Raw genomic sequence first — 26,757 nt, 5'->3', positions numbered from 1 at the left:
TGTGCCCCTTGAATCTAAAATTAAAAATAAAAGAAATTGTCTTCCTAATTGCTCTGGTATGTCCCCGGCTGTTCCTTCCCAGGCTTCTTTGCTTGATCATCTCCTCTTCTAGACCTTTACATATTGGGGGACCTCCGGCTATATCTTCAACTCTCTTTTCTATCCACACTCTCTACTAAGTGAACCTGTCCAGTTCCTTAGCAAAATAGCATGAGCACAGTGGTGACTCCCAAATTTATATCTCCAGATATAACCTCTTCACTGAATTCTAGACATGCATATTCAACTGCTTACTCACCAGATCCACTTTGCCACCAAAGAGACATCTCCGAGTTATCATTCCAAAACCAAATTCTTGATCTACTGTCTTAAACTTACGAATATCCTACCTCTATGCTCCAAGTATTTGTTCTCTCAAAAAACAGCACCATAATTCAGTAATTGCTCAGGTCAAGAATTCTGGCATCATCCTTGACTCTTACAGTTATCTAATCCATCAACAGATCCTGACACCTCTACCTTCACGATATATCCAACCACTCCTATTCTCAGATAAGCCATTGCTTTCCCGGCCAGCATCCTAACTAAACACCCACTTTCACTTTCATCCCCCAGAAGCTTGTTCATCTGGAGTCAGAGTAATCCAGTAAAAACATAAATCAGACCATTCTACTTCCCAGCTCTCAGACTGAGCAGCTTCCCATCATAATTTGATTAAATTTCAAATCTTTACACATCATGACTGATAAGGTCCTATATGATAAGGTTATGGGTATCGCTGAAATCATTTCTTCCCACTCTCTCTTTCATTCAAATATTCCCAGTCACCACAGCTTCCTTGCAGAACTTGGACATGCCAAGTACAACACACTCTTAGAGTCTTCAAATACCCTTGGCCCTACACCTGAAATACTCTATCTGGATTACTGCAAAGTTTACTTTTTCACTTTATGAAGATCTTTCATCCAATATTTCTTCTCTTAGCTAGCAAACACAGATACTATCCCATCAGACTATTTTTATATTACTTATTTTTCTGCGTAGAATTTAAAATTGATGGACAGAACAGCATATAATTATTTTTGTCTGCTTACACTGTTTTCCCTAACAGTATACATGTTTCATGATGGTAGGGACTAGTCTGTTTTATTCATCATGATATCACCAATACCTTTAACAGTCCCTGATGCACAGTAGATGCTTACTAGTTACTGAAAAAACTGAATAAATTCAAGAGATCAAATTTTAGCTATGCGTGACCCATACGCATAGATAATTCAGAATACAATTTATAGTCATCATATTCTTACCAGGAAGATACATTTATAATTACCAAACTGCTTTCCAAATACTTAAATGTAAATGTCACAGAGGAATCTAGGTCTATAGAAAACTATACAATAATTGATCACAATAAGTCTGTCATAAAAATTATAAAAATATGTAAATATCATTGGTACAGTCTTTCCAAAGAAAGACTATATACTATATATATGTATATTTATATGATTCAGAAAATTTCAACAGGTTTTAAAATATTATTTTCTCCCTCAAGATAATAACAACAAAACAATCCCACTGCCCAGAATTGTTGAGATAAAGAACAAAAAGCAAAAAGGCACTTACCTCCCTTTTTCTACCAAGAGTAAGACATCCAGTTTTTCCCCATTTTGAACCATTGTGCTGATTGCTGAAGGGAGAACAAAAAGCAAAAACTTATTTTTTTAAAACCCTACAATAAACATCCATGAAGATACAAATATTAATACTGCTTAGTCATAAGTTTGGGAGTGAGCCATCAAGATTTTACTAAAGGCTACCACTATTGTATGCAACAAAGAAAAGTGTTCCAAAGATAAGGGAGGAAAAAAACTCTTACTTAGCTCCTGCAGTCTTCTTAAGTGCATTCTATCTCCCTGAACTTCTTGCATTTGAAGGCAAAAATGCAAACTGGATTTGTCCATAGCAAACCAGCCTTTTCTCCACTGATCCAGGGCATGGCAGTCTTTGTAGAAGAGTTGACCAATCAAATCATAGTCAGCTTCTGTTAAGTTTTCAGCAAATAAGGGAACAAAATGCTGTTAAAACAAATACAAAAAAGTAATAAAGACAGTGAAAATAGGAAATCCCTTCCCTATCTACAGATATGAGAGAAGGTAGACAAATTATCTTAGTTTTTCTATTTTAAAGATTCAAAGGTAACACCAAATTCAAAACAATTTAACTTGCTATCAGTCTTAAAACTGAACAACTATAATGTATTTTCAAATGGCAGCATCTTAAACCACTTGTCTTGCTACAGAGTTGAAACCGCAAGACATTCTCTTGATTGATTTGTAGAACTTTTCAAAATGTCAACCTTCAGCATTTTTCTCCATTTATATATTTTCCTGAATCTGCCCCTTTCTCCTTTGTGTATACCTTGAATAAAACATCTACCTATAAAAAGACACACGCAGAAATGACTTTACAATATTGAGAATATCCTAACCATCAAAAACATGGCCTTAATTTGAATAATTATTTCTCCAAGTTTTACTTTAATTTCTTCCCTGCTTAAGGCTCCTGAAGGTAGCTACTTCTTTTGACAACTTTCTTTGAAAATCTAATGAAGTATGAACTTTATTCCTATAATCTTATATGAAACTTTCATGGACCCCTGAAGCTCAAACACAGACTCCCAGTTCAGAATCTTGTCTGGATTTAGAGCAATAACATAATATTTAAATACCTTGGCTATTGCCTCTGTCCATTTTCTTTGAGTTTGAGATGTTTCAGCTCCAAATAAAAACACACGTTCTGAGGGTAGGTAGATCTCAAAGATAAAGATGGGCCTAAAACATGCACAAATAAAAAGATACTACCAGTTACGTTTGGCTCCTAAGAAAACAAATAGCACACAGGTCAAGTTTTTAATTAAATGCCTTTTAAAATAAAGTAATGCTGTGAAATCATCCTAACAGATTCTGTTAATGGTTTGCATTTTATTCAGATGAGGTAAATGGAACACACTGGACTGGACAAAAGGAATATTTTGTATAATCACTTAATCATTCTATTGTGTAACTTTGTTTACGCCCTGGACGCTCATCAGTTGACTGATGTAGCAAAGGGCTCTCCTTGGTCTGGTCTTCCCTCTCTCACCACTCCTTCTTGATTTACTCTGACCAACTGTTCAAAGCAAACATTGCCCAAACAGTTTTTAACACTCTTCTTGTCTAATTTCAAATAGGCCCAGTCATACAGCAGGTTCCCTCCAGAACACAAACACATGAAGCATTAACACTCTCTTAGAGTTTTCGTAAGAAAGATAAATGTTCCTTTCATCATCTCAACTTACCCCAAATTTCTAACTCTTACTATAGATAACATTAAAGCAACATACCATGCTCTGAATTCTTTCCTGAGCTCCTCATTCACAACTCCATTTATTTCTTAGCACACGCTAAGTATGCGTGCTACTGTTACCTAAAAATCTCAAAATACCCTACGCCAAAGTCATCTTCCTTTCTCCTCTTTTCCATCCCAAGCCTGCTGTATCTCCTTCACGTCCTAATTTAGAAGCATCACAATCAACCTCATCACAACAAGCTCAAAACCCTTGAGTGTAACTTATTCTTCCACTTAACATCAACTCTTCGTCCAGTCAGTCTTTTAATCTTATCAGTTCACTCTCTTCCTCTAGTTAAATTCTCAACAATTACAGTCTCTCTTCCTCCAATCTCCTTACCACTTCTTCCAGCTCTCTTCCTAAAATATGTCTATATAACTCTTCAGTGCCTACATTATTGAGGTCATACTCTCCAATGTGCTATTTGAGGAAATTCAGCAAGAATATTATGGCAACAATTATTTTTTAACCGCATCTCATTGTAGATACTTTCTCTTTGCATATCTACTTGTATCAGTATATGTTATCAAGAATATTTTATTTTTAACATATTAATATACTGACATAAACTAGTATTAATTATATTTGTTATATTTCATTTACTAATTAGTAATTTAATATATAGAATCCACTTATTTTAACATTCCATAAGTCATATTACATTGAATAATCATTTAGGGTAAAACACTATTAAGATTAAAACAAAAGTCAATTAGTAATCAGTTTTGTTCACATCATAAATCAAATCAGATTTACTAGAAAACAAGTCATCTCAATTAGTCATCATAAAGTAAAGGTAATATGTTCAATGTAGTTTTATGTAAATAAGAGCTTTGCAAATCTCTTCCCTTTCTCATATAAAAATCTTATTTAAAATCTATGCTCCTATAAAACTGATTTTTTTCAGATTTTAATGTCAATGTTTTTCATTAATTACATCAAAAAACATGATAAGATACTTTCACACCAAAGATCTTAGGGGCCTGCTTTTAAAGTCCTCATGGAGATTTATTTAAACTATAGTATAGGTGAGTCAAATATATTACATAAATAATGCTTAATCTATTCATTGTGACTTTTTCTGACCATTAAATTAACAAATATATCTTTAAGAAATTTAGCATTTCAATATACTATTAAATAGTTTATTTTAATGTGAATAGATCGTCACAAAATATTCTCCTTTCTTATCTGTTTTAATTATGATACTCATTAAATGGATAAATGAATTTTACCACTAGTACACTATTTTAAATAATAAGTAAAAAAATTAAATGACTACAATGGTCATAAATGATATGCTATACATTTACATAAGATTTGGCCAGGCACAGTGGCTCACACTTGTAATCCCAGTACTTTGGGAGGTCGAGATGGGCAGATCACTTGAGGTCAGGAGTTTGAGACCAGCCTGATCAATATGGTGTAACCCCATCTCTACTAAAAATATAAAAATTAACTAGGTGTGGTGGCATGTGCAATCTCAGTTACTCAGGAGGCTGAGACATGAGAATCATTTGAACCCAGGAGGCGGAGGTTGCAGTGAGCCGAGATCACGCCACTGCACTCCAGCCTGGGTGACAGAGTGAGACTGCATCCCCCCCCAAAAAAAAAAAAATACATAAAGATTTGATTCAAACATGTTAGCACTTCATATTACCTACTGTAAATATTTTAGTTTTCCTGCTTTATAGTGAATTCCCAAAAGAAATTTCCAAAAGTGAAAAGTAAGTAAGCTTCAAAAACCATTCAACCCTTCTATTAGAAGCAACTAAAGAACTAAAATAACAAAACTCTCATTAGCCGGTATAATTATCTGAAAATACATTTTACCCCCTAATTGTGTAAAGATAGACCTACCCAGTATTTAAATAGAAGTCCTCTTTGTGTATAGCCAGGCAGATAACTTCATTGATATTAATGGTGCCATTAGGTGTGGTAGACTTATCACTTTCATAGTAACTCAAGAAGCCTCCTTCCAAAACACACCATTTTTTATTTGTCTCTAAGAATTTGAAACAAAACAAATAACAAATTGAGCTAATCACGAATCTAATTTTAAAAACAAATACATGCTTCTAAATAATGGTTGGATGCAAGTAAATACATTTATTAATTGCCTATTTCACATAAAGTATATGACATTGCTGCGTGGGATATAAAGTTGTCATATTCTCTGCTCTCCAAAGAATTTACAATCTAGTAGCAAGGAATGTATAAAACAAAAATGGCTGTGACATTGATGACCAGAGAAGGCAGAGCCATAAAGAGGTTGTTGAAAAACAACTCTGAAGCTGCAGAGAATGAAATGTCTGTACAGAGTATTAAAAGGAAAAAAAAATGTAGCATAAAAAGTGACACTGCAGCTTATGGTAGGTATGCAAAAGAAGAAGGGTCAGAATCTGCAGGGCCCTTAATGCTTGTTCAGAAGATTTCAAATTCATCTTATACGGAAGTCAGTACACTACCATCTGCAGGCTAAATCAGACCATCACCTAAAATATAGATTCGATCTACAGACACTAAGACTACTAAGGTCTATATATTTGATATAATGAAGAAAGTCTATATATTAGATAATTTCTGAAGTTGGATTACTGTTCTGTGGTTACTTTAGGGTATTATTTATAAATGCCCTTCTTCTAAAGAAATACATACTGAACTACTAAAGGTAAAGAGGTGTCATGTCTGCAACTTACTTTTAAGTGTGCATATAAAGTATGAGATAAATATGTACCCGTATATACATACATGATACATATGTATGTGTATTATACATAGGCATATATATACACATACACAGAAAGAAAAATACAGCAAATGTAAAATGTTAATAATTGATACATCTGGGCAAAAGGTATATGAGAATTATTTGCACTATTCTCAGAACTTTTCTGTAAGTCTCAAATTATTAGTCAAACTAATTTAAAAGCTTAAGAATATATTAAACTAATTTCAAATTTTTCCTTTAGCATATGATCAGAATCTTAGGTGGGTGTGGGGGTGACATGAAAGAAAACAAGACAATGTATTTGGCTTCAAAAAACAATCACAAGGAGTAACAATCAAAATGGTGACACCTAAAGAGCTAGATAGGACACAGTACTCTGAAAATGAATTACCAAATGGAAAGTCCAATCATAACTGGCAGAAGCAAATAGCATAAACGAATCTTTTATGGGCACTGGAAAAGAAAACTAACAGAGACCAAAGCAATTCCTGGTCAAAGTGATATATAATTCCAGGGCCCTCAAATCCTGAGTCACAGTGTACGTCCTGCACAGTTAGATAAAAATCGTGAAAAGCCACAATTTTTAAATGAACATTCATTGTGAGTTTCTAAAATATAAGAAAAGATAAAGTCAAAATACTAATCAAAGGGAGTTTGGAAGTAATTTCAAAGCAATGCACTCAGATGTCTAGAAGAATCTTCATAAGAGAATAAATAAAAAATGCACAATTATTCAGTGCATAGTGAATCACTGTCATAGATTAGGAGATCCACCCCTGTTCTCAGGCAGCTTGTAATCCAATGAAAGGGGAGATGTGTTCAAAATGATAACCAGCAGGTTGTCTCTTTAGCAGATTAGAAGCATTCAAGGAGGTAAGCCACCCCTGATATTGAAGTGATTTAAAAAAAAAAAAAAACAAACTGCAAAAAAAAAAAGTCTATAAAATAATCCCTCATAATTTAGGAGGCATGTTTCTAAAGTAGCAAAAAAAGCATTCACAGCCACAGCATCAGGAAAGAACAGTAAGAAGAAAGTCATAGAAAGGTCAAACTGCAGAAACCCTCTTTGCCCAGAGAATCAGATTACATGTGAAGTTGGGAAATGGGAAACAAGATTGCAGGTTCACGGCAGAGGCCAGACCCCAAGAGTCTCACTTGACAGGTGTTCAGGAGTTTGTGCCTCTCTCACTTAGACAAGTGGGAGCCATTCGAAGGTCTTAAACAAACAGTGCCAAATGAATTAAGCATAACATAAATGTGACTGCAGAATCTCATTATGTAAATTCTAATGGGAAACAAATGACACATCTCTTTAAAATGGTATGTACAAACTCATTTCCAGTTAGAATTACAAGCTTGAGGAGAGTTAGTCCTGTAGCTTTCTCATTTCTGTAACCATTTCTTAGCTTTATTTTTGTAAGTGAAATGGGCTAGAAGTCAGACAAGGCAGGCACACATATTGTCTTTGAGGATTTATAATAATGAAGCTGTGGCAGGAAATCGTGACATTCCCATTGATATGGGGAGCAATGAAAAGGTTCAGCAAGATTATGTTGTATGATGCTGGTCTGCCTGGGCTAATTTAGATATTCACTCCTAAATCTGACTTTGAGAAATGTCGGTACCCTCCTTGAAACCCTCTTTGCTCCACAAGTCATTTTAATTGTTAAAGGAAGCTGTTTACCAACATAAAACTGTGACCACAGAATGAATGACACTCAGGCCTCAGCTGTTCCATAAATAGGAGCTTAAAGAATGCAAGTAAATTTAGTGGACTGGCAAGAGGGGTTATTCATTCTTTCTATTCAATCTTCATGTTGAGATCAGTGAAGAAAAACATTACTACAGGATTTACCCAAGCACAGGTAAAGAATTCCCCAGAGGTGACCAACTGAAATGCTACCACGGAATGATAGACATAATATAGTTGGATACCGTAAATGTCGGCTACAGCCCACAGGACAACATACCTAAACTCAAAGGCTAACTGGAAGTCAGGGGCAACTGTGCTTAAACATAAGCTCTTCAGTGCCCCTCTTCATCATCATCATCATATTTATGTGCCATGCACTGTTCTACACATTTTACATGCTTTAACTCATTGAATCCTCAGAACAACCCAGTTATGTCAGTTATATTATGCCCCTTCCTTGTACCCTTTTCACTGGCACATAACAGGTTAATCGACATTCCTGAGGTCACATTAAGTACTTAGCATCAGAGTTGGGGAAGGAACCCTAGGCAATTGGGTTCTGAAAGTTGCTGTTTTAACCTCACTGGCAGGTGGGTTCTGGAAGCCACCCTCTTAGCGCCTGCACACAGTTACTCACTGTATCTGTTAAATGCTTGAACTATATACATTCATCTCAAAAATGTATTAGGGTAAAGAAGTAATACCTTCTAATACATATGTATACAATACATCTGAGGTAGTTAAGGCAAAACTGTTATTTTTTGAAACTATGAATTTGTTTTATGATGAGAAATTTCCTAAATTAATAGTATTCAACACCCACTACGAACAGTAATATATGTTAGTAATCCTTTTCATTTAAAAGACATGTGTTTTAGCCTTGGAAAAACATGTTTAAGCTATACAATTTAGGCTTTCACAGAACAAAAGATCTTCAAAATTCCTCAATGTTAATCCACAAAGTTAAATATAAACAGACAGAAATATAATTTCTAGTAATCCAAAACAACCACTTTCTTTTTAAAAATCGAATACTGTGTAAACAAATCAAGGTAAGATATCAAGGGAAAAAATATGGTCGAGGTGGGAAAAGGGAAAACAAAACCAGGATGCTATTATTCAACTCTGTGCTTAGGCTCAACAAAAGCAATCCATCTTTCTTTTCATGAACACTAAACTGAAAAGGAAAAAAAAAAAAAGAAAAATACAGATCAGTCTTCATAACCAGAGGCTAGAAAAACTTCAAATCTCGAAAACCTGAACTGACAATTTGAAGCCTCTGAAACTCTGGAACTGCATGCATTTTATTCCCAGACTTTTGTCTCTGTTTTTAATCATTTTGTTCTATGGCTGTCCTGACAAGTGCTGATGGAGTGGTAGCATCCAAGTGCTTGCTTTCAGAGGCAAAGGTGACAACCACACTTTAATCTCTAAATCTTTCCAAATAATTCATTTTTTTCGTAAATCTGATGTTCAACAGAAACAACACTATTGCACAAACTTCAAGGGAGAAAAAGAAACAAATACAGAAGTTTTTCTGGATAGTTCAACTTTTCCTGTTCATTTGTAAGTAGGGGCTTTCTGCACAAAATATGCTTTATGCCAGCAATTATATCTTTTTATCCACAGATCAAAACCAAATTATTGACATATGAGTCATCCATTTACACTAGTGGTAACTTTCCTAAAAAATGATTCTTCTATCATTCCACAAATATTTATCATGTCCTACCATGTGCTGAAACTGTTTTGGGTATCAAAGATTTGATAATCTTTGACAAGCTAGAAAAAGCTGATGCCTCATTGAGCTTTCACTTCGGGGGAAAGAGAAACAAATAAATGGAAACAGCACATCTCCATGTGATCAGTGGTAGGACGAATATACACAGCATCCTATGAACGAGAAGGGCTGGCAGTGGGTTCACACATTAGTAGGGTGTCAGAGAGGCCTCACTAACTAGGGGGAACTGAATTGATTCCTAAATAACAAGGAACCAGACTGGGGGAAGTGTCCTCTTTGCAGAGGGAACAGCAGGTGAAAAGGACCAAAAGAGGCAGAAAAGGACTTGGCATGTTCCAGGAATAGAGAGGAAACCAGCGCAGCCAGGCAAGCAACCATGTAGAGACACAGTCTTGCTCTGTCTCCCAGGCTGCAGTGCAGTGGCACGATCTCGGCTCACTGCAAGCTCCGCCTCCCGGGTTCACGCCATTCTACTAAAAAGGTCTTTTAGGTCACAATAAAAAATAAGGTTATATTCTGGAATGAGGAGCCACTAGACTTGAGCAATGGAATTACATGTTCACTTTTCCAGTTTGTTTGTTGTTGTTGTTGACCTTTAGAAGACATGATCTTCCTATGTAGCCCAAGCTGTGTTCAAGCAATCCTCCTATCCCAGCCTTCTGACTAACTGGGTGATTTCCATTTTTAAAGATAATTGGCCAGGCGCAATGACTCATGCGTGTAATCCCAGCACATTGGGAGGCTGAAACAGGCAGATTACTTGAGGTCAGGAGTTCAAGACCAGCCTGGCCAACATGGTGAAATCTCATCTCTACTAAAAATACAAAAATTAGCTGGGTGTGGCGGTTGGTGCCTATAATGTCAAATACTCAGCAGGCTGAGACAAGAGAATTACTTGAACCCGGGAGGCAGAAGTTGCAGTGAGCCGAGATTGTGCCACTGCATTCCAGTTTGGGCAACAGGGCAAGACTCCATCTGAAAAGAGAGAGTGGAAGGAAGGAAGGGAGGGAGGGAGGGAGGGGGGGAGGGAAGGAAGGAAGGAAGGAAGGAAGGAAGGAAGGAAACAAAAAAGATAAGCTTCTTTTTTGGAGACAGTTTTGAAGGGAAGCTAGGGTAAATACAGAAAGACAATTAAGGAAGGCACTATAGCATAGGTAGTTCAGGATGGTTACTGTGGCTGGAAGGATGTCAGTGGAAATGAAGAGTAGCCAACTGCTTCAAGATCTATTTTGAGTTTGAAGTGATAGAACTTGCTGGTAAATTGGATGAAAGATATTAAGACAATAAAGAATACCCTGCCAGAATATTTTCACTAAAATCATTGCTATTGTACTATATAGAAAAAATACAGAAGCTAACTTTCATATTACCTAAAAGGTAGTGTTTTAAAATGGAAAAATATCCGTAAATTACATATATAGATAATGCACTCGTTTCTTTTTTAAAATATATTTTAACCAAAAATCCATAGTTAATATGCAAAAAAAGGAATTATTTAGTTACAATTATTTATTACATCAATGTAGTGCTCAAGTAAATTTAAAAACCAATCTGTTTCAAGAAAATATTAAAGAATACTGGTAAGTTTACAAATATTATAACCACAATTGTCAAAAATAATATAAAGATTATTTTTAACCTGTACAATGCTTAAAATATATTGAAAAGTCTTGGGAAGAAAATCTTGTGTTTTAATCCCCATTTGATCTTTATAAAACTGGTCTGAAGAGTGAGTCTGTGATATCCGAGTATTTAGAAGAAACATTCTTCTAAACTTTTTTTTAAGTATCTTAATTATTTTGATGATTGATATAGTCAATTCACAGAGTGTCCAAGAACTTTCATCTTCTGATCGCTTATCTTTTAACTACTTAGGGATAATACTGACAGTAAAAGTGGAAGACAATAAAACAAAACAACAAAAACAGTAAAATCTGACATTTATTATTGGCTAGGCTGAGTATAGGATGACAAAAACCAATTGTCGAAAGAATCAAAAACACCTAATTCAAACGATAAAAATGCTCTGCCATTCTACTGTCATCTGGCTGTCACACCTTGACCAAAGCTAAAGTGCTACTGTAACAATGAGAACACAAATCAGGTGTAAACTTCTGCTTCATGCTGAGCTTCATTGTTCATGTGAAAATCGACATAACATCAATGATCTTGCAGACTTTTATGAGGATTGTAATTAATGTATGTAAAGTACCTAAAGCCATGCCTTACACATAATACATGCTCACTCACTATAGGACAGCTATTCTTTTCAGGAAAATCTAATAATGTATAGTTAATCTCAATATAATTCTGCTTCAGGATATATTACATGTTTTATATATATATATATATATATATATATATGGAAATAAAGCTTTTATATTGAAATAAGAACTGCAAATTACATATATGAGGATTAACACTCTACAGTGAGTTTGTCATTCTATAGTTCTTTTGATTGAGTAATATAGCTGAATTATATCACCTACTGAATTAATGCTAGGCTCCGGAGCCCATCAATGGCCACCATCAATTGGCAGGTACAGCTAAATCTCTCTTACACTCTTTGTTCTAGTAAGGCAGATTGCATTATATTTTCCTGCCTATATTTCTCAGATTTGTTCCAATGTATATACATGAGCATAAGGGCTGTGTCTTAGTCATTTTTAAACTCCCAATACCTAGCATCAGTTTGACACAAGGAGTTGGAAGGATAAATGAATAAATGCCCCATTGTGACTCTGCTCAGATAATTCCCCAAACCTAGAATATGTTCTTAAATCAGATTCTCACCACTTTTTGAAATCAAGTTTAAGTTTCATTTTACTTAAACACACACACACACACAGACACACGCACTTTTCATCAGAAAAAAAAAGTGAACTTTTTGATATTACTTAGTACTCTAATTGAATATGTACTAAAAACTTGTCATTTCTTCCTATGTGTTCACATTTATCTGCATTATCTAGTGAGCCAGTTGGGGTGTCCATCCCTAAGGAAAGGGGCTGAGTTTCACCTTTTTTTTTTGTCAGAATAACCTTTATAACCTGAAACAGAATTGGTTAGCCTTAAGGTAGATATCAGTGAATTCTGTTGAGAATTCACTCAGCATTCCAACCCAATGGTAAATCCCTGCTGCAGTATATGAAATAATATTTGTACCTAGAAGCGTTTATAAATCCTCAAAAATATCTCTACTTGGAGATCAAATCTAACATCTCAAAAAATCAAAATCTAAACCTAATTGTTTTGATAATGGAATAAAGTTTTTATCAGATAATATCTAAAAGGAACAGAAAAAAATACCTTCAAGCAGTTTTTTCTCTGAAGAGAGTTTAGAAGCAGCAGAAGGAGCTTGATACAAAAAGTCGCAGAGGAATGTGGACTGGGAAGACTCTTGACTTAATACACCTTCAGAATGAATATCATGTTGAGGGAAATCTAGAAAAATTAAAGAAATATCTAAAATATAAACAATTTTCCTTTTGCTTATAATATGTACATGAGTTTTGAGCTAGAAGAAAAACTGCTTAAAATTTACCAAAGAATAATTATAAAGAGATATTTATTTTACTTTGCATAAAATTTGCAAATAAGCACTTAAGTCATGTTTATTATTCATATATGAAAATCGGATTTAATGTTGGTGGAAATGATTATGTGCGTTAGCTATTTTAATCTTCCATTTATAAGATTAAAGGAATATAAAAGATTGACTTCCTAAACTTTTTATTGAAATGATATAAAAAATAGTCTTAGGCCCCTCCATCTTTTGAGTAATTACATTTTTCTTCATTCTGATGGATTCTCTTATTTGAAAAATAAATAGATTTATGCTTCAGTCCTTTTATGGATATATCGGAAGAGACCAGGTTAATGAAGAGACAGTGACGAACCTGAGAATTTGTTATGGTAGAGAAATTCCATTTGCAGACTTTGCCCAGCCTTCTTGGCTAGCAGATAGGGGGTGCTATGCACGGGGTCTCCAGTGGCACACATGACATCTGCTCCACTGAACAGCAAAGCCATTGTTTCTAGAACATCTGGTTTCACTACAGCAGCACACAGAGCCTGGTCATTAAAAGAAAATACACATCTTAAGGAAAGAAAAGATTCTAGCTATTAAAATGAGTGAAAGTCTGACAATTCATGTATGGGATAAAGTCTGTATTCCTTTTATCCTAAGGCAGCTACTAATAATTATGTCATGAATTAGGCAATAGGCACAAAAGGCCTGGTTTGTGTGAACTTAAATTACAACCCAAGACCTCCAAGTCTCAATTCATTGTTTGGTTGCTATGATGTTCCTTCTAAACCTAATCCATCATACTTGCTTTGGAAGACATTTTTATGCTTACATACTATGATAATGACTGATGCGCAGAGAATCAAAATATTTCAATATAATAATGAAGTAACCATTAAGTGTTTTTCATATGAATGTTAATATATATTTTCCAATCTAATCAGGAGCTGCAGAATATTTGAATTATTAAGTGCTATGAGAAATTGAAAGATGAGTGCAAAGCAAATTCAGGATCTTCCCCTTGGGGGCCGAGGATAGGAAGGAGGAAGAACAGTGAGAAAGAGGCAATAAAAAATATGATTTACTTATGTTATATATCATCTTTGTACAAACAATAGGAATTGCTAGAATTTTTTTTTCTTTTGCCTTGAAATAATAAGCTGCCTCTACATCTCTTCTCATCCTTTCTTCCCACATTATATCAGTCCTCAGACTTCACTTTACTGGATCCCCATTTGCTTCCAGATCCTCAGATTGTGGCACCATGAGTTAGCAGGAAACTTCAGTTATGGAGGAAGAATTATGCTTTTTTGACAATGAATCCTTGAGTGAAACAAGGGGGAAACCACTGAAATAATCTCATAAAAGGAAATAAAATAAATAATTTTGTCACATAGTATAAGATTTTTTACTTTTTCTCAAGAATCTTGGCACATCATTAAAAAGACATTAAAATCCATGTCTCCTGTTATGTTTAACTGAATACCTTATTTAATTCTTCTTTAGTGAGAGATGCCAAAAGGGTTTTTCTGAATTTTCCTTCTTTATATTTCTGAGTAATAAAGTTTTTTCTCTTTTCTACTGGTGAGTCCATATGTAATTCTTCATCCTTTTGAAGATTACCAGCCCAAAAGTCATTTGCTCTTTTGTTTCCAATGACAATAAAAAGCTGAATTGTCAAAAAAAAAAAAAAAAAACCATAATATATCAGTTCATAAAAGGTATTTGAATCTGCAGGAAACTGAATTATATTACAAATTAAAGCATAACTTAGTATAAAGTACAGGAAAACAACTGACAGACCTAACTCTTCCAGAAAAAGGAGTGAAAGCAGATACTATGATCAGTTTTGAATACAGCCTAGCCACTCTAAATAATGGAAAGAAATTAGCTTGTAAAGAATTGCAAACAACACAAATAGTAGCAAAAGTATTTTCATTCTTTGACACTCCAACTAAGACAGATTCACTTTAAATGGCCGGGTAGGTGGGCTAATGCTGTCTAAAGTGCTTGGTGGTGGAACAGGAGCTGAAAATGGACAGGACCCAGCAAAGCAGCCTCGATCACAGTTAATGACAGAGTATGGCCAAGGTAAAGAACAGTAAATTTTTCCAAATGTTCTCATTCACTCTCCTATTATTTTACCCATGCTGGGTTTAAGACACACACACACACACACACACACACACACACACACACACAAGCACAGAGACACACACACATACACACACACAGACACACACATAGACATACACAGACACACACACACACATACAGACACATTACACACAGACACACACACGACAGACACAATACACACAGATGGCCACACACGCATAGACACAGAGGCCACACACAGACACACACACACACACACACATAGTTCCAGCATAAAAAAAAAAACTGGCAAACCTTTCTAAGTCCTTATTATTATTATTAAGATCATCTATACTTTTACTTTTAAAATAACTATCTCATTTAGGAAGCATTCTCAAAGAGTTGCTATTAAAAAGTCTATGAGCCTTTTTCATAATGTAATGAGAACTTTATCAAAGAGCCCTGAGAAAAATTCCTGCCACCACACCCCATGGCATACCTCTTCCCAGTCTCTGCAAACTGAACCCCTACCACAACCCCATTCAGGTTAAATAAGACTCACCTCGATGAGTTCATTGCTCCAAATGCTAGCATCCATTTTTAGACTTCTAACCTTGGAATCTTTTGGTCCCAAAGATCTATGCTGGCCTAGAGTCAAAACACAATTGCATTTCTATTTTAATTTGTATGTAAATTTATTTTAATTTGTTTTGAAAAAAAGTGTATATGTCTGTGTATGTTCGTTGCGTATCTTCTCAACTTAAAACACGCCGATACCTGCTTTCCTCAATGACAAGATGACAAGAGCACTAACAATAGTAGTGGGAATTAGACAAATCACAGCTGGCTACAATAAAAACAGCAGCAATCATCATCAGCATCTGCACTGATAAAAAAACTACACTTAAAAATATATTTATGTGCATGTGTGCATATGTACAGATACATGTATAAATATTTCCTCATTTGGTAATCAGCTAGAAATAGGCCACTGGAAACCTTTTGTAAAGCTTGCTAAAACCACATGTATGTAAATGCAGATAATATTTCTTTACTGTTACGAAAACTTGACTATTGTAAAACTAGTTACATGTCTAATAAGTGTGTCCTTAAAAATCTGACATGAATACTTTATTCAACAAGTATGTCTGGAAGAGAGTAAGAGCCCAGAATTTTATTACTGTCAATACAATTGTGCTGTGTAAATCATCATTCAGTCATCACTGAGCAACCAGGCTATGTCAGATTATTTCAAAGCTGAGAAGGAAAAAAAGTATACAGTCCACTATCCTTGATCTTAAGGGCCCTTAGCCTAATGAACAATGAATAGTCATTCCTTTCCCTGCAATTAGGTAAGAGGTTCTTGTCTTTTCTTTTTTTTTTTTTTTTTGGTAGAAACTACTTAAAGCACAAAGCCCTAGATTCCCATGGAAGAAATCTGCATAGGTTTGCATTTATAATGACTACCTACAGGCAATACAGTACCCAGAAGGTGAAAACGTAAAATCCTGTAGGAAGAGATGAAAGGGGTTGCTGGAGTAACCAAGGCATGACAGATTCTGAGTTGAGGCAGCAGGAAAACAAAATGGAGCCGACAGATTGAGAGAGGTTGATAAGATAAAATGAATGAGACTTGGTGGGTTTGAAGGAAAGAGGAAGAGTCAAGAAGGTGTCTCAGATTTTAGGCTTTGAGAGTGCAGCGTAGACAGTATTGCTTCTGACCAAGATTGAGAAGGTATGAAAATGTGCAGTTTTATGAAAACTGCTCCATTTTTGACATGTTACATTTGAGGTGTATTTGGCAAATCTAAGTAGAGATTCTAGTAGGCATATAATCATAAGAGTTTGGTGTCCAACAGCGTGAGAATCATCTGCTTAAAAATGAGTGTGGAATTAAAGTGATAAATAACATCACTCAGCAGCAACACAGTAAAAGAGAAGTGAGCATGTAACCCAAGGGAACACATGTATCTCACAAGCATGAAAAGTAACCTGGAAAAAAAAGATTGGTAATAAGAATACACAGAGCGAATGGTATATTGGAAGCCAAGGGAGGATGGATGTCACAGAGAGACATGTTGTCAAGAGTCTCAAATAAAGAGACAATAATAAAGATAGTAAGTGACCACACCGAAATTGAGAGGTAAAATACATCGGTAAATGTGGTGAAAAGATTTTTACGGCAGTTGAGTGAAAAGGTAGCTGATTACAGAATGCTGAAGAAAACTTAGGAAGTTAAAGGAATGAAAAAAACCTATGCACACTACAACTCTTTATAACATCCTGTCTATGAAAGGAAAAGGGGACAGAGATTGACACATAGAAGGAAATGGGTAACTTTCAGAAATCCTGATGGTTTAATGAGACAAATCTGTGCAAGTTTATACAATGAAACAAAAGAAGCCATAGCTGAATACTTACATAAGAGAGTGAATAAGTGATGAAGTGGTATCCTAACGAGGGAGGAAAGAAAGGAAGCAAAGGTAGAAAAAAGCAGCTGTGAAGAGCACAAAGGCCGTCTCTTCCAATGAAACTGGAGAGAAGAAAAAGATGGGATAAAATACAAAGTAGAAGGTGATTCACGGGCATTTTTTGTTGTGATTGATATTATTAATTAGCTGGTGAGGAAATCTTAGTTTGATGAGAAATGCAGTTGAACAGTGCTCTAGAAAAGTGTTCAGGATCTGAAGCGACTCCTGTGGCTGCACTACGCACTGCACTCTAGCTGAGGTAGGCGCTCCTCTCCAGCATTCTCACTGAAGCCTGTATTCAACTCTAGTCCAACATTCATTCGTCTCATTATCGTGAAGGAAATGTCATGTCTTATACATGTTTTCAATTCCGCACACCAGCACAGTGGTTGGCATTTGAGCTGCATTCTCTCTCTCTCTTTCTGTCTTTCTCATCTCTCTCTCTCTCTCTGTGTGTGGGGTGTGTGTGTGTATACAGACACTGAGGGAGAAGGTGGTGGGACACAGGTAGTCCAAGAGAACTGAAGTTTAGACTGTGGTTAACTTTCTCCAAAACTTCCATGATCACACACCTAAGCTGAGGTCCACTTCCTTCCACTGACTTGGGCAACTGTCTGAGCTCTTAAATACACGGAGAGGTCAGGTTGTCAGGCGTGAGGTCGCACGAAGAAAAGCAGTCATAGTACCGGTTTGTATTCATAAACATCAATAGTCTTGTGAAGTGCTTCTTTATAAAAATTCTTATTATAAGAGATACCAGATCTGGCATATGAAGTTTAGTGCTCAAAACAACATTGAGGTGAAAAATATGTTACCAAAAATGACTGGGGAAAGGTGGACGAATCTTTAAGTTAAAGATGCAAGCTTGTTCAGGATGCATACTAAAACATACTTACCTAAAATCTAGAAATTTCAACATTGCCTTTTTCAAATCTATACATTGACCAGTAGGCACAAAATATGATTACATGCTTAAAAATCCATTTTTATATCTAAGTCATACATAAGAGAAGTTTAGACTCATAAGCTATTTCTGAATTTGATTTAAATGTAATAAGCTTTCTCTGGTTTTACTTTTCACAACCATTAGCTACGATATATAATATATAACAATGAAGAGCATTCAGTGTCCGTCTGCCACAAAGCAGTGATGAGCAAAACTTATCACTAATTACCTGCACACTTCTTACAGATGACAACACAGAGATTGATGGATGCCCAGTCAGGATCCGGGGCTTTACAATCTGCACAGCTTCTGTTGGATTCATTGAACCAAATCTTCTCAGCTACTTCATAATCAGAGAGAGTTTCTGCTATTGATTGCTGCACAGCTTCAATCCAGTCTTGTTTCTCTTTCTCAGTCTCGGCTGTAAAGCTGAAACAATTAACGTTTCTGTGTTATCGATCTCCCTTGTAAAGGTCAATTAAGCAGTATGTTCAGTTTGCATATTCATTTCACTCACAAATTAAACAACAGCTGAAAAATATGCCTGCTAGGCAGTTCTGGGTTGTCTTTTCTGTTAAAAATCATTTAACTCAACAAATCGTGGTTTTTTTCCTTTTAATTTTCCACATTGCTTATGTCTTTGTTTACGCATCTTGAACCAAAATTAACATACACATTTTCCAAAGAAAACATAAAATTTGCCTTGTTAGGTCACAAGTCTAAACAAGAGGCTATGTTTCCTAAGCAATGGTTATGTAATCATCAATAAGAGTTTATTGGCAGAGTTTCAGGGCTACTGGAATATTTTGCCAAGCAAGTATGCCATGATAGTCTGAAGCTATGTTATCAAAAACACCCACCAGAAATTGTGACTTTTTTTTCAAACTTAAGAATAGATTTTCCTTTTTTTTTTTTTTAATTAGAAGAATGCCCAGATGGTTGTAAGAAACTGGGAAGTCAAAAAAGTTTTAAGTGGTTACCATTCTAACAGTTTTCTAACACATTTTTAGCCACGTTCTGATTTATTCTGAATCTTAATGTTTACTGGGAGCTCAAGTGAACGAATAAAAACATTAAACAGTAGTTCATTCCTTCAAGAAATATTTACTGAGCCCCTACAATGTGCAAAGGAACGTGCTACAGTGCTACATACTCGGTCAATGACCCACAAAACTGATGCATATTAAAATTTTCTTTTGTAAAGAGGAAAATGCTTTGAAATATAATGAAAATCACAACTAACATATTCTAAATAATCCATAAAAATAAATGGCCTACATGAATTATACTTTTTGAAGCTCTTTAGGATTCCATCACTCTTAGTGGTTTCTGGTTCTACTAGAAATTTGTCACAGACAATATATTAATATCTATATTTTTAGTTTTGGCTAGAATCTGCAATGTAAAAATAAAGCTTGTTATTTTTATGCAATCATTTCTTTCTCAAAATTTGAGGCAATGGATATAGTTTAACAGGCAAAATGAGTAACCCACTTGATAGTATCTTTGAAATTCCTAATTGTTAGTCCTTTAAAGGCCTAGAACAATCGCCTCTGACTTGCACTCTACTCTGTGATGTGATTATTTATAACAAACTAATTAATATAGTTGAACTCAAAAGATGTTGACTTATGCCTCTTCTGTATACTAAAACTATGGAGTCATTTTAGTTTATTAAAACATATTAAGTACTTTAAATTATCTGTTTCATTGTCATAATGATACAGTTAGTAGAATATCATAATACAAGATATATAAAAAATGCTAAAATATTTTGATCAATAGGTGCTAAGAGATTCATTAAATTTAGTATCATTTAAAGCTGGAGTCCCTGGAGGAAATCATATGGAACAAATGTAATTAGGAATTGATTTTTAAATGAGGGATTGTATTTGATCAGGCTAAAAGAAGATAAACAGCAATACAACTTAAAGACAATGTAATATGATTTTATTTCATTTCTTCTAAATGAGAAGGAAATTATCACACATTTGTTTTCAAAAAATTAACGTACACCATGCCCAGTAAGAAAATTATGTATTAAGAAATTACTCAAATTTCATGAAATAAATATTTTTGCATGTTTTGTGATTATCCAGGTCACTTTTACAAGGTGTTTTTACATAGTGGCTAATGAATTAGACAATATGGAAAAGCAGGAAGATAACTTTAAATGGCCTACAAGAGAAAAATCACCACGAACAACATAAAGGTGGATCACCCAAGCTTTCCTATAGCAGTACGAACACAAAATGTTTACAAATAGCTTACCTGAAACTCCTATAGGGAGTGATTATTTCAAAAGACTGTTTCACAGTTCGGTCCACTTGTTTTACATTTGCTACATTCATAGGAATTATGGTAATACCAAGTCCACTCTTAAAATCCTAGTTTGGAGAAAAACATAAAAAACTATAAAGAAACAAAAAAAAGATTTTGAAAGTATAATTATATTTTCTAAATTCCAATAAATTCTACCAAATTTTACTACAAAATCTGTCTCACTTTAGGTAGCCACTCTCAATACATACTAGCGCTGGGCCATAAGCTTTACAGCCAGCCTATTGATAACGTATGGGGTTTCTTCAACGTGAAAGATACATTGACTAGGCCACAGACACTGAACTAGACATGCTTTGCTTTTGAAAGTAGGCACAATATTCACCTTTATGCATTCATTAAAGGAAGCTAAATACTAACTACCTCTTATTATATGTCAAGCAGTTTCCTAGGTAGAAATGATACTAGGAGGTTAGCATCATTACTAGTTATGTAAAAAGATGGGAAAACTGAGGCACAATGGAAGAAGGTTACATGGAAAGTGCAGCTACTTGTATGTGGTAGAAAAGATTTGCAGCCGAATCTGTTTGATTGCTCTTTCCTTGTTTTACTATCTTAGATTACCTCTGCTGTTTGTCATTATTTTTCTCCTTATTTACTCTCAAACAAAAGCATTACTTGTCTTACGAAGTATACAATTTTACCTCATTTCCAATATTTTATTGCTTTTATCTCCCTTCAATCAGATTCCTAAAAAACTCCTCTAATGCTACTTTGGTATAAAAACTGCCATTTGTTCAAAATCTATAGTTACTACTTTCAACTTGTCTCATGAAAATTCAAAATTGTTCAAAAGGCTACAACAGACTCTGCATTCTAAAAGCATTAAAGTTTGCAATATATCATCTACCCATATGGATTTCAGAATGTGACTTATCAATTAAATAATCTCCACACTTTACAAAACAATATGTACATCAAAAAAAGAATGACCTATTTGAATCAATTCAGACTAAATGTGTTCCGAATTCCTAAATTATGACTAAAGAAAAGTAGCAATATTAAAGGCAAAATACAAAAAAAAAAAAATACTGGCCCATTTTCAGTAAGAACACTTGTTAGAGACTGTAAAAGAAGAAAGAAGCCACTCATCTGCCTCTTCTCTTTGTCTCTCCTGCTATATATGTCAAAAGTAAAAGAAGTATATTCTCCACTCCCCTATACTTAGAAGTGACCATGTGTTGTAGTTTCCTTCAATAAAATTTAAACAACTCCTGGTAGAATGGAGGGGGAAGGGCCGAACAGCTTTGGAAGAAGAAAGCCTTTCGGCCCTTGCCTTTCCATCTTCAGGGGAAGTAACTGCTAGAAGCACAGAAGCCATTCTAGAACTTCACAGTCCTAGAAAAGGGAAGACTGAGGACAAATTCTTAGGCTCTAAGGATGCCAAAGTAAGGATAAAAATAGGGAAAACCCTGTTCTCTGGTAGTACCAACTCTTACTGCCTACACCACGGGATTTGTTAAAACAAATCTCCATCTAGTGAAGCTTTTTTTCAGGTTTTTGTCATTTAGTACTAATGTGTTCCCGACTTATAAAGTAAGTGGAAAAAAATCATTCTATAACAAATGCCCCCCAACTTGTAAAAGCAGCCAGAGTTTCCAGACGCAAATTGTGGGAAAGCTTCTCTTACATTTTTAATACATAAGGTTTTTAGTTAGAATAAGGAAATGACTCATTTAGAAAACAAATCATCAACTGATTTTTTTTTTTTTTTTTTTTTTTTTTCTGATGAAAGAACAAATGGCTCACTTTACTAGGGGAAACTAGCCAGAAACTGAAAATCAGTGATATAAAAGAAAATACGCAGAAAAATGCTGAGTGCTGTAAAATAATCAGAATGGGAGTGCCACACTTCCACTTTGTATACTAAACCCACTTAATGAAAAATAGCACTTAACATGATCTCTACGGAAGGAAGAAAATCAAGCTTTTCAAATCAGCTGCATTTTAATAAGTTTCAGCCTATTGGCACAGGGTTATACTTGATTATTAATTTTTTCAATTCCCTAATTATCCCCAGCTATGCTCCTGCTGGATCACATACCCATTGGATAAACTCCCAATGCATGTGATTGGGAACTCAAGCTCTCTTTCACAAGTGAGGAAATTAAGTAAGGTAGGAGTAGCAAGATAAGATATTTTTAAAACAGCTTTTTGATGGCTCACCTTGATACCGGAATAAACTTTAGAATAAATAAATAAACTCTAGAATAAATACTTGGACTGCATGTCCTTCAAACAATTCTCCATAATGAGGTATTTGACAAAAACTGTTTATCAGATCACTCCAGGTTATATTCTCTGATGGGGGCCTCGCCTGTTGGTCCTGTATGTTACTAAGGGCACACATAATACTCTGACCATCATACTAGCAGATAGTAAGAATGACATCCTTTTATGGAAACTGATGAGCCTCATCAAGGCTCCTGCATGAATAGATGGCTGCTCATCTCCGCAGCAAATCATAAAATGTCTACATGTAAAGCTGTACTTTCTGTTAAAATAAGGGAGTGCTAGCTGGTCAACACCCCAAATTTCTCCCAAACAAGGCAAAGATGATTTTTTTTTTTTTTTTTTGAGACAGAGTCTTGCTCTGTTGCCCAGGCTAGAGTGCAATGGCACGATCTCAGGTCACTGCAACCTCAGCCTCCCAGGTTCAAGCGATTCCCCTGCCTCAGCCTCCCAAGTAGCTGGGACTACAGGAATGCGCCACCACGCCCAGCTAACTTTTTTTGTATTTCAGTAGAGACGGGGTGTCACCATGTTGGCCAGGATGGTCTCAATTTCCTGACCTCCTGATCTGCCAGCCTTGGCCTCCCAAAGTGCTGGGCTTGCATGCGTGAGCCACCATACCACCTACTTATCAGCTGCTTGCCGTGGCCATATGGTTTTGAGTAATTAGAGTATGTACAGAACTGACCAGCATAAACTGACTGTAAAATATACATTAGAGTAACAAAGTAAATGTTAGTGCTCTTGAGAGCTATCATATATGAAACAACTGCATTTTCTGTTAAAAGTTGTGGACATTAAGCCATTATTTTCACAGTATTTAGACAGTATTTAGAACATCCCTAGATACTCATAAAAATTACCTATGGTGATCTCTCCCTCCCACCAAGAGACCCTGATTCCATGAATCTGGGGGCAGAACCTAAGAATGTTTAACTTCCAAAAACAAAAGTACAACCTCATGGCTTTTATATGTGGCCAATGCCAAGAAACACTGATTTAGATAGCAGAACCATTATGCAACTAGTTTAGACAGTATAAGTATGCAATATGTAACTGTCAAGACATAAATACTCCTCTCTTTGACCAGGCACTGTGGCTCACACCTTAATCCCAACACTTTGGGAGGCCCAGGTGAGAGGATTGCTTGAAGCCGGGAGTTCAAGACCAGCCTGAGCAACATAGTGATACCCTGTCTCTACAAACGAAAACCAAAAAGACTCAATTTTATCTGCTTCTGTAGAATGCATGCAATCAGAATATACAAAAACCATTTGAAATAATTAAGACTATCAATTTCAAACAAGCAGGCCAGAACAGGATGACACATTGGATTGCTGAGATCCTATTTGTGCTGGGCGCCAACCCCTCTGTTAATGTCCAGAGGTGTTAAAAGCATCCGTCTTCATTAAGCATATAGCATGGACTCTGTAACTGGTTTAATATCTATTTGTGCATGCTCTGAAGTTTACAAACAGCTATGAACTCTCATTTGATTTCCCAGTTCTGTGAAGTAAGCAGAGCAGATACAGTCATTTGTTAATGGGAAAATAGTCCTGGCAAAGCAAAGCAGTGCTTAGTAAGTACCTAGTTGTGCCAGAAACTGTGCTTAGTCCTTGGGCTGCACAAAACCATAAGTCTGGGTATCTGCCTTAGGGAAGTTTTTGGTCTAAAAATGAGATAACAGAAAAATGCAAAAATGCAGTAAGTGTTACTAAAAAAAAAAAAAAAAAAAAAAAAAGCCTGGTGGTAGGCATACTGAATCCAACCCATAAGAGAGAGTTATCTTCCTAACAGACCTTCCAAAGGTTGTGACATTTAACCGGCCAAAGGAAAAAACCCAGACCAGGTTTCTTATTCAGGTATTCCTCTCTCGCTTGTTCACCTATTGCAAAATAGGGATAACAGTAGTACCTACAGCATCACTTTCGTGAGGGTTAAATTAATGCAATAAAAATGCTTAAAAGAATGCCTGGAATGCAGTAAGTGCTACACAGGACTAGCTAACTTTTGTTATTATTATTTTTATTTTATACCTTTTGAATTTGAAGCCAACTGAACATAGTATCTATTTAAAACTTAATTACAAAAAAAAGTCCTGTCCAAAAATAACTAGCAGGCATAAATTTTTAAAAATAGAATGCAATGTGAATGGTAAATGTTCAACTAAATTAAAAATAAATTGCCCATTAACAACAATCTGATTGTGAGCTTTATTCTTATTAGGAAAAACAGGCATGAGCCAGGGATAAGCCAAACTATCAACTTTTAAAATGCTATAAACTGGATTGAAAAAAACAGTAGCACAAAAATTCAGTGGGTAGAGTTGTAGTATTATAGAAAGTAGAAGGCTGAAAATAGATTCTGAAGTAAGCAATATTTTAAAGTGAATTTGCTGTGATAGAATGTAGGATGTCAAGAATCATGAATCCCACTAAAGTAACAATGGCTAGGCTTGGCTTCGCAGATTTGGCCACTGCAAGGGTGGTACATGGCCAGGTGGGCCCTGCAGGTCAGACCTAGGGAGAATCAAAGCTGAGCCAATAACTGGCTGCTTGATCATTGGCAAGTTACTTAGTTTATGTAGACCTCAGTTTCCTTATTTATGAAAATAGTCAGGTCTACCTTACATTATATTATTATAGGAGTAAATAAAGCAACATAAATTAAGGGTCTGATACACCCACTTAATTCTTTCTTTTGAGGGTTCTAAAAGAATTTATCTTCAATATAAATATTTCCATTTTTTAATAATTACAGAAAGTATTCATACCAATGATTCCATATTAAACATTCAGATAGAATTAATGGTAAATACCAAAATACTGAAATAGGTTATTCATATGAATTTGTAACAACACAACCTGGTAAAAACTACATTTTTAAAACTACACAGTGAAAGAGCAAAATATAAAACTGACTCCTAAACAGAAAAATAAGGAAAGGTTTGTTAACCCCAAATCTGCTGAAATTTCAAACCTATTTTTGGAATTACTGGATGCCAGGTTTCCATGCCAGGAATTTAAGAACTCGGTGCTTAAACATTTGTTGAAAACAGATGTGGCATTGTATGACACTGGCACCAGCTTTCCTGGGAAACACCAGATGCAGAGTTTGGCCAGATACAGAACCCAGAGAATCTGAGGCCACCACCTCCATCCTGCTGCTCCTTTCTGTGCCACACAACCCGTCGCCCTATGAGGTCTATTTAAATTCTATTAGAGTTTCACTCCCATGCCAGAACACCAGGGAACATTATGTTGGGGGGAATGAGGGAGGATGAGTCTCTTGTTATACCCTGATTTGAAAATGTTTAATCAAGTGAGTTTATGTAGTTAAAACCTCAATGCCACAATTATCAGCAGGATACCAAACCCACCAAGTAAGACATCTGGTTTTAATGAATTCATTAATATTAACATGGCATAAAAAAAGTATCAAGAGAAGAAGGGAGACTGGCTGACAGGACAACAGAACAAATGGAAACCAACGCCGGTTGTCTTAAATCTTCCTCATGTCCACTTGCAGAAATTCCTTTCAACTACCAATACCACTTATTTAAGAATTCACATATGTAAATATATGT

General features: G+C 35.4%; 1 protein-coding gene across 9 annotated transcripts in view; it reads right to left on the bottom strand.

The window, feature by feature from the left end:
• The window catches only part of ARAP2 (ArfGAP with RhoGAP domain, ankyrin repeat and PH domain 2), a 179,293-nt gene that overhangs the window by 78,009 nt on the left and 74,527 nt on the right, over positions 1-26,757 (bottom strand). For all 9 annotated transcript variants that reach the window (XR_004182819.1, XM_031664671.1, XM_031664672.1 and 6 more), the window contains exons 10-19: positions 20,871-20,986; positions 18,829-19,028; positions 15,745-15,830; positions 14,572-14,754; positions 13,456-13,630; positions 12,866-13,000; positions 5,252-5,396; positions 2,732-2,834; positions 1,880-2,078; positions 1,627-1,690 (exon numbers count right to left, since the gene is read on the bottom strand). Coding sequence is in view for 8 of the 9 variants with exons in the window: in XM_031664671.1 (XP_031520531.1) it covers positions 1,627-1,690; positions 1,880-2,078; positions 2,732-2,834; positions 5,252-5,396; positions 12,866-13,000; positions 13,456-13,630; positions 14,572-14,754; positions 15,745-15,830; positions 18,829-19,028; positions 20,871-20,986 (1,406 nt within the window). In the remaining variant the exon portion in view is untranslated. The remainder of the gene's footprint in view (positions 1-1,626; positions 1,691-1,879; positions 2,079-2,731; positions 2,835-5,251; positions 5,397-12,865; positions 13,001-13,455; positions 13,631-14,571; positions 14,755-15,744; positions 15,831-18,828; positions 19,029-20,870; positions 20,987-26,757) is intronic.

The sequence above is a fragment of the Papio anubis genome, chromosome 3 (genome assembly GCF_008728515.1).
Source record: "Papio anubis isolate 15944 chromosome 3, Panubis1.0, whole genome shotgun sequence".
NCBI lineage: Eukaryota > Metazoa > Chordata > Mammalia > Primates > Cercopithecidae > Papio > Papio anubis.
This window is presented reverse-complemented; position numbering and strand designations above follow the sequence as displayed.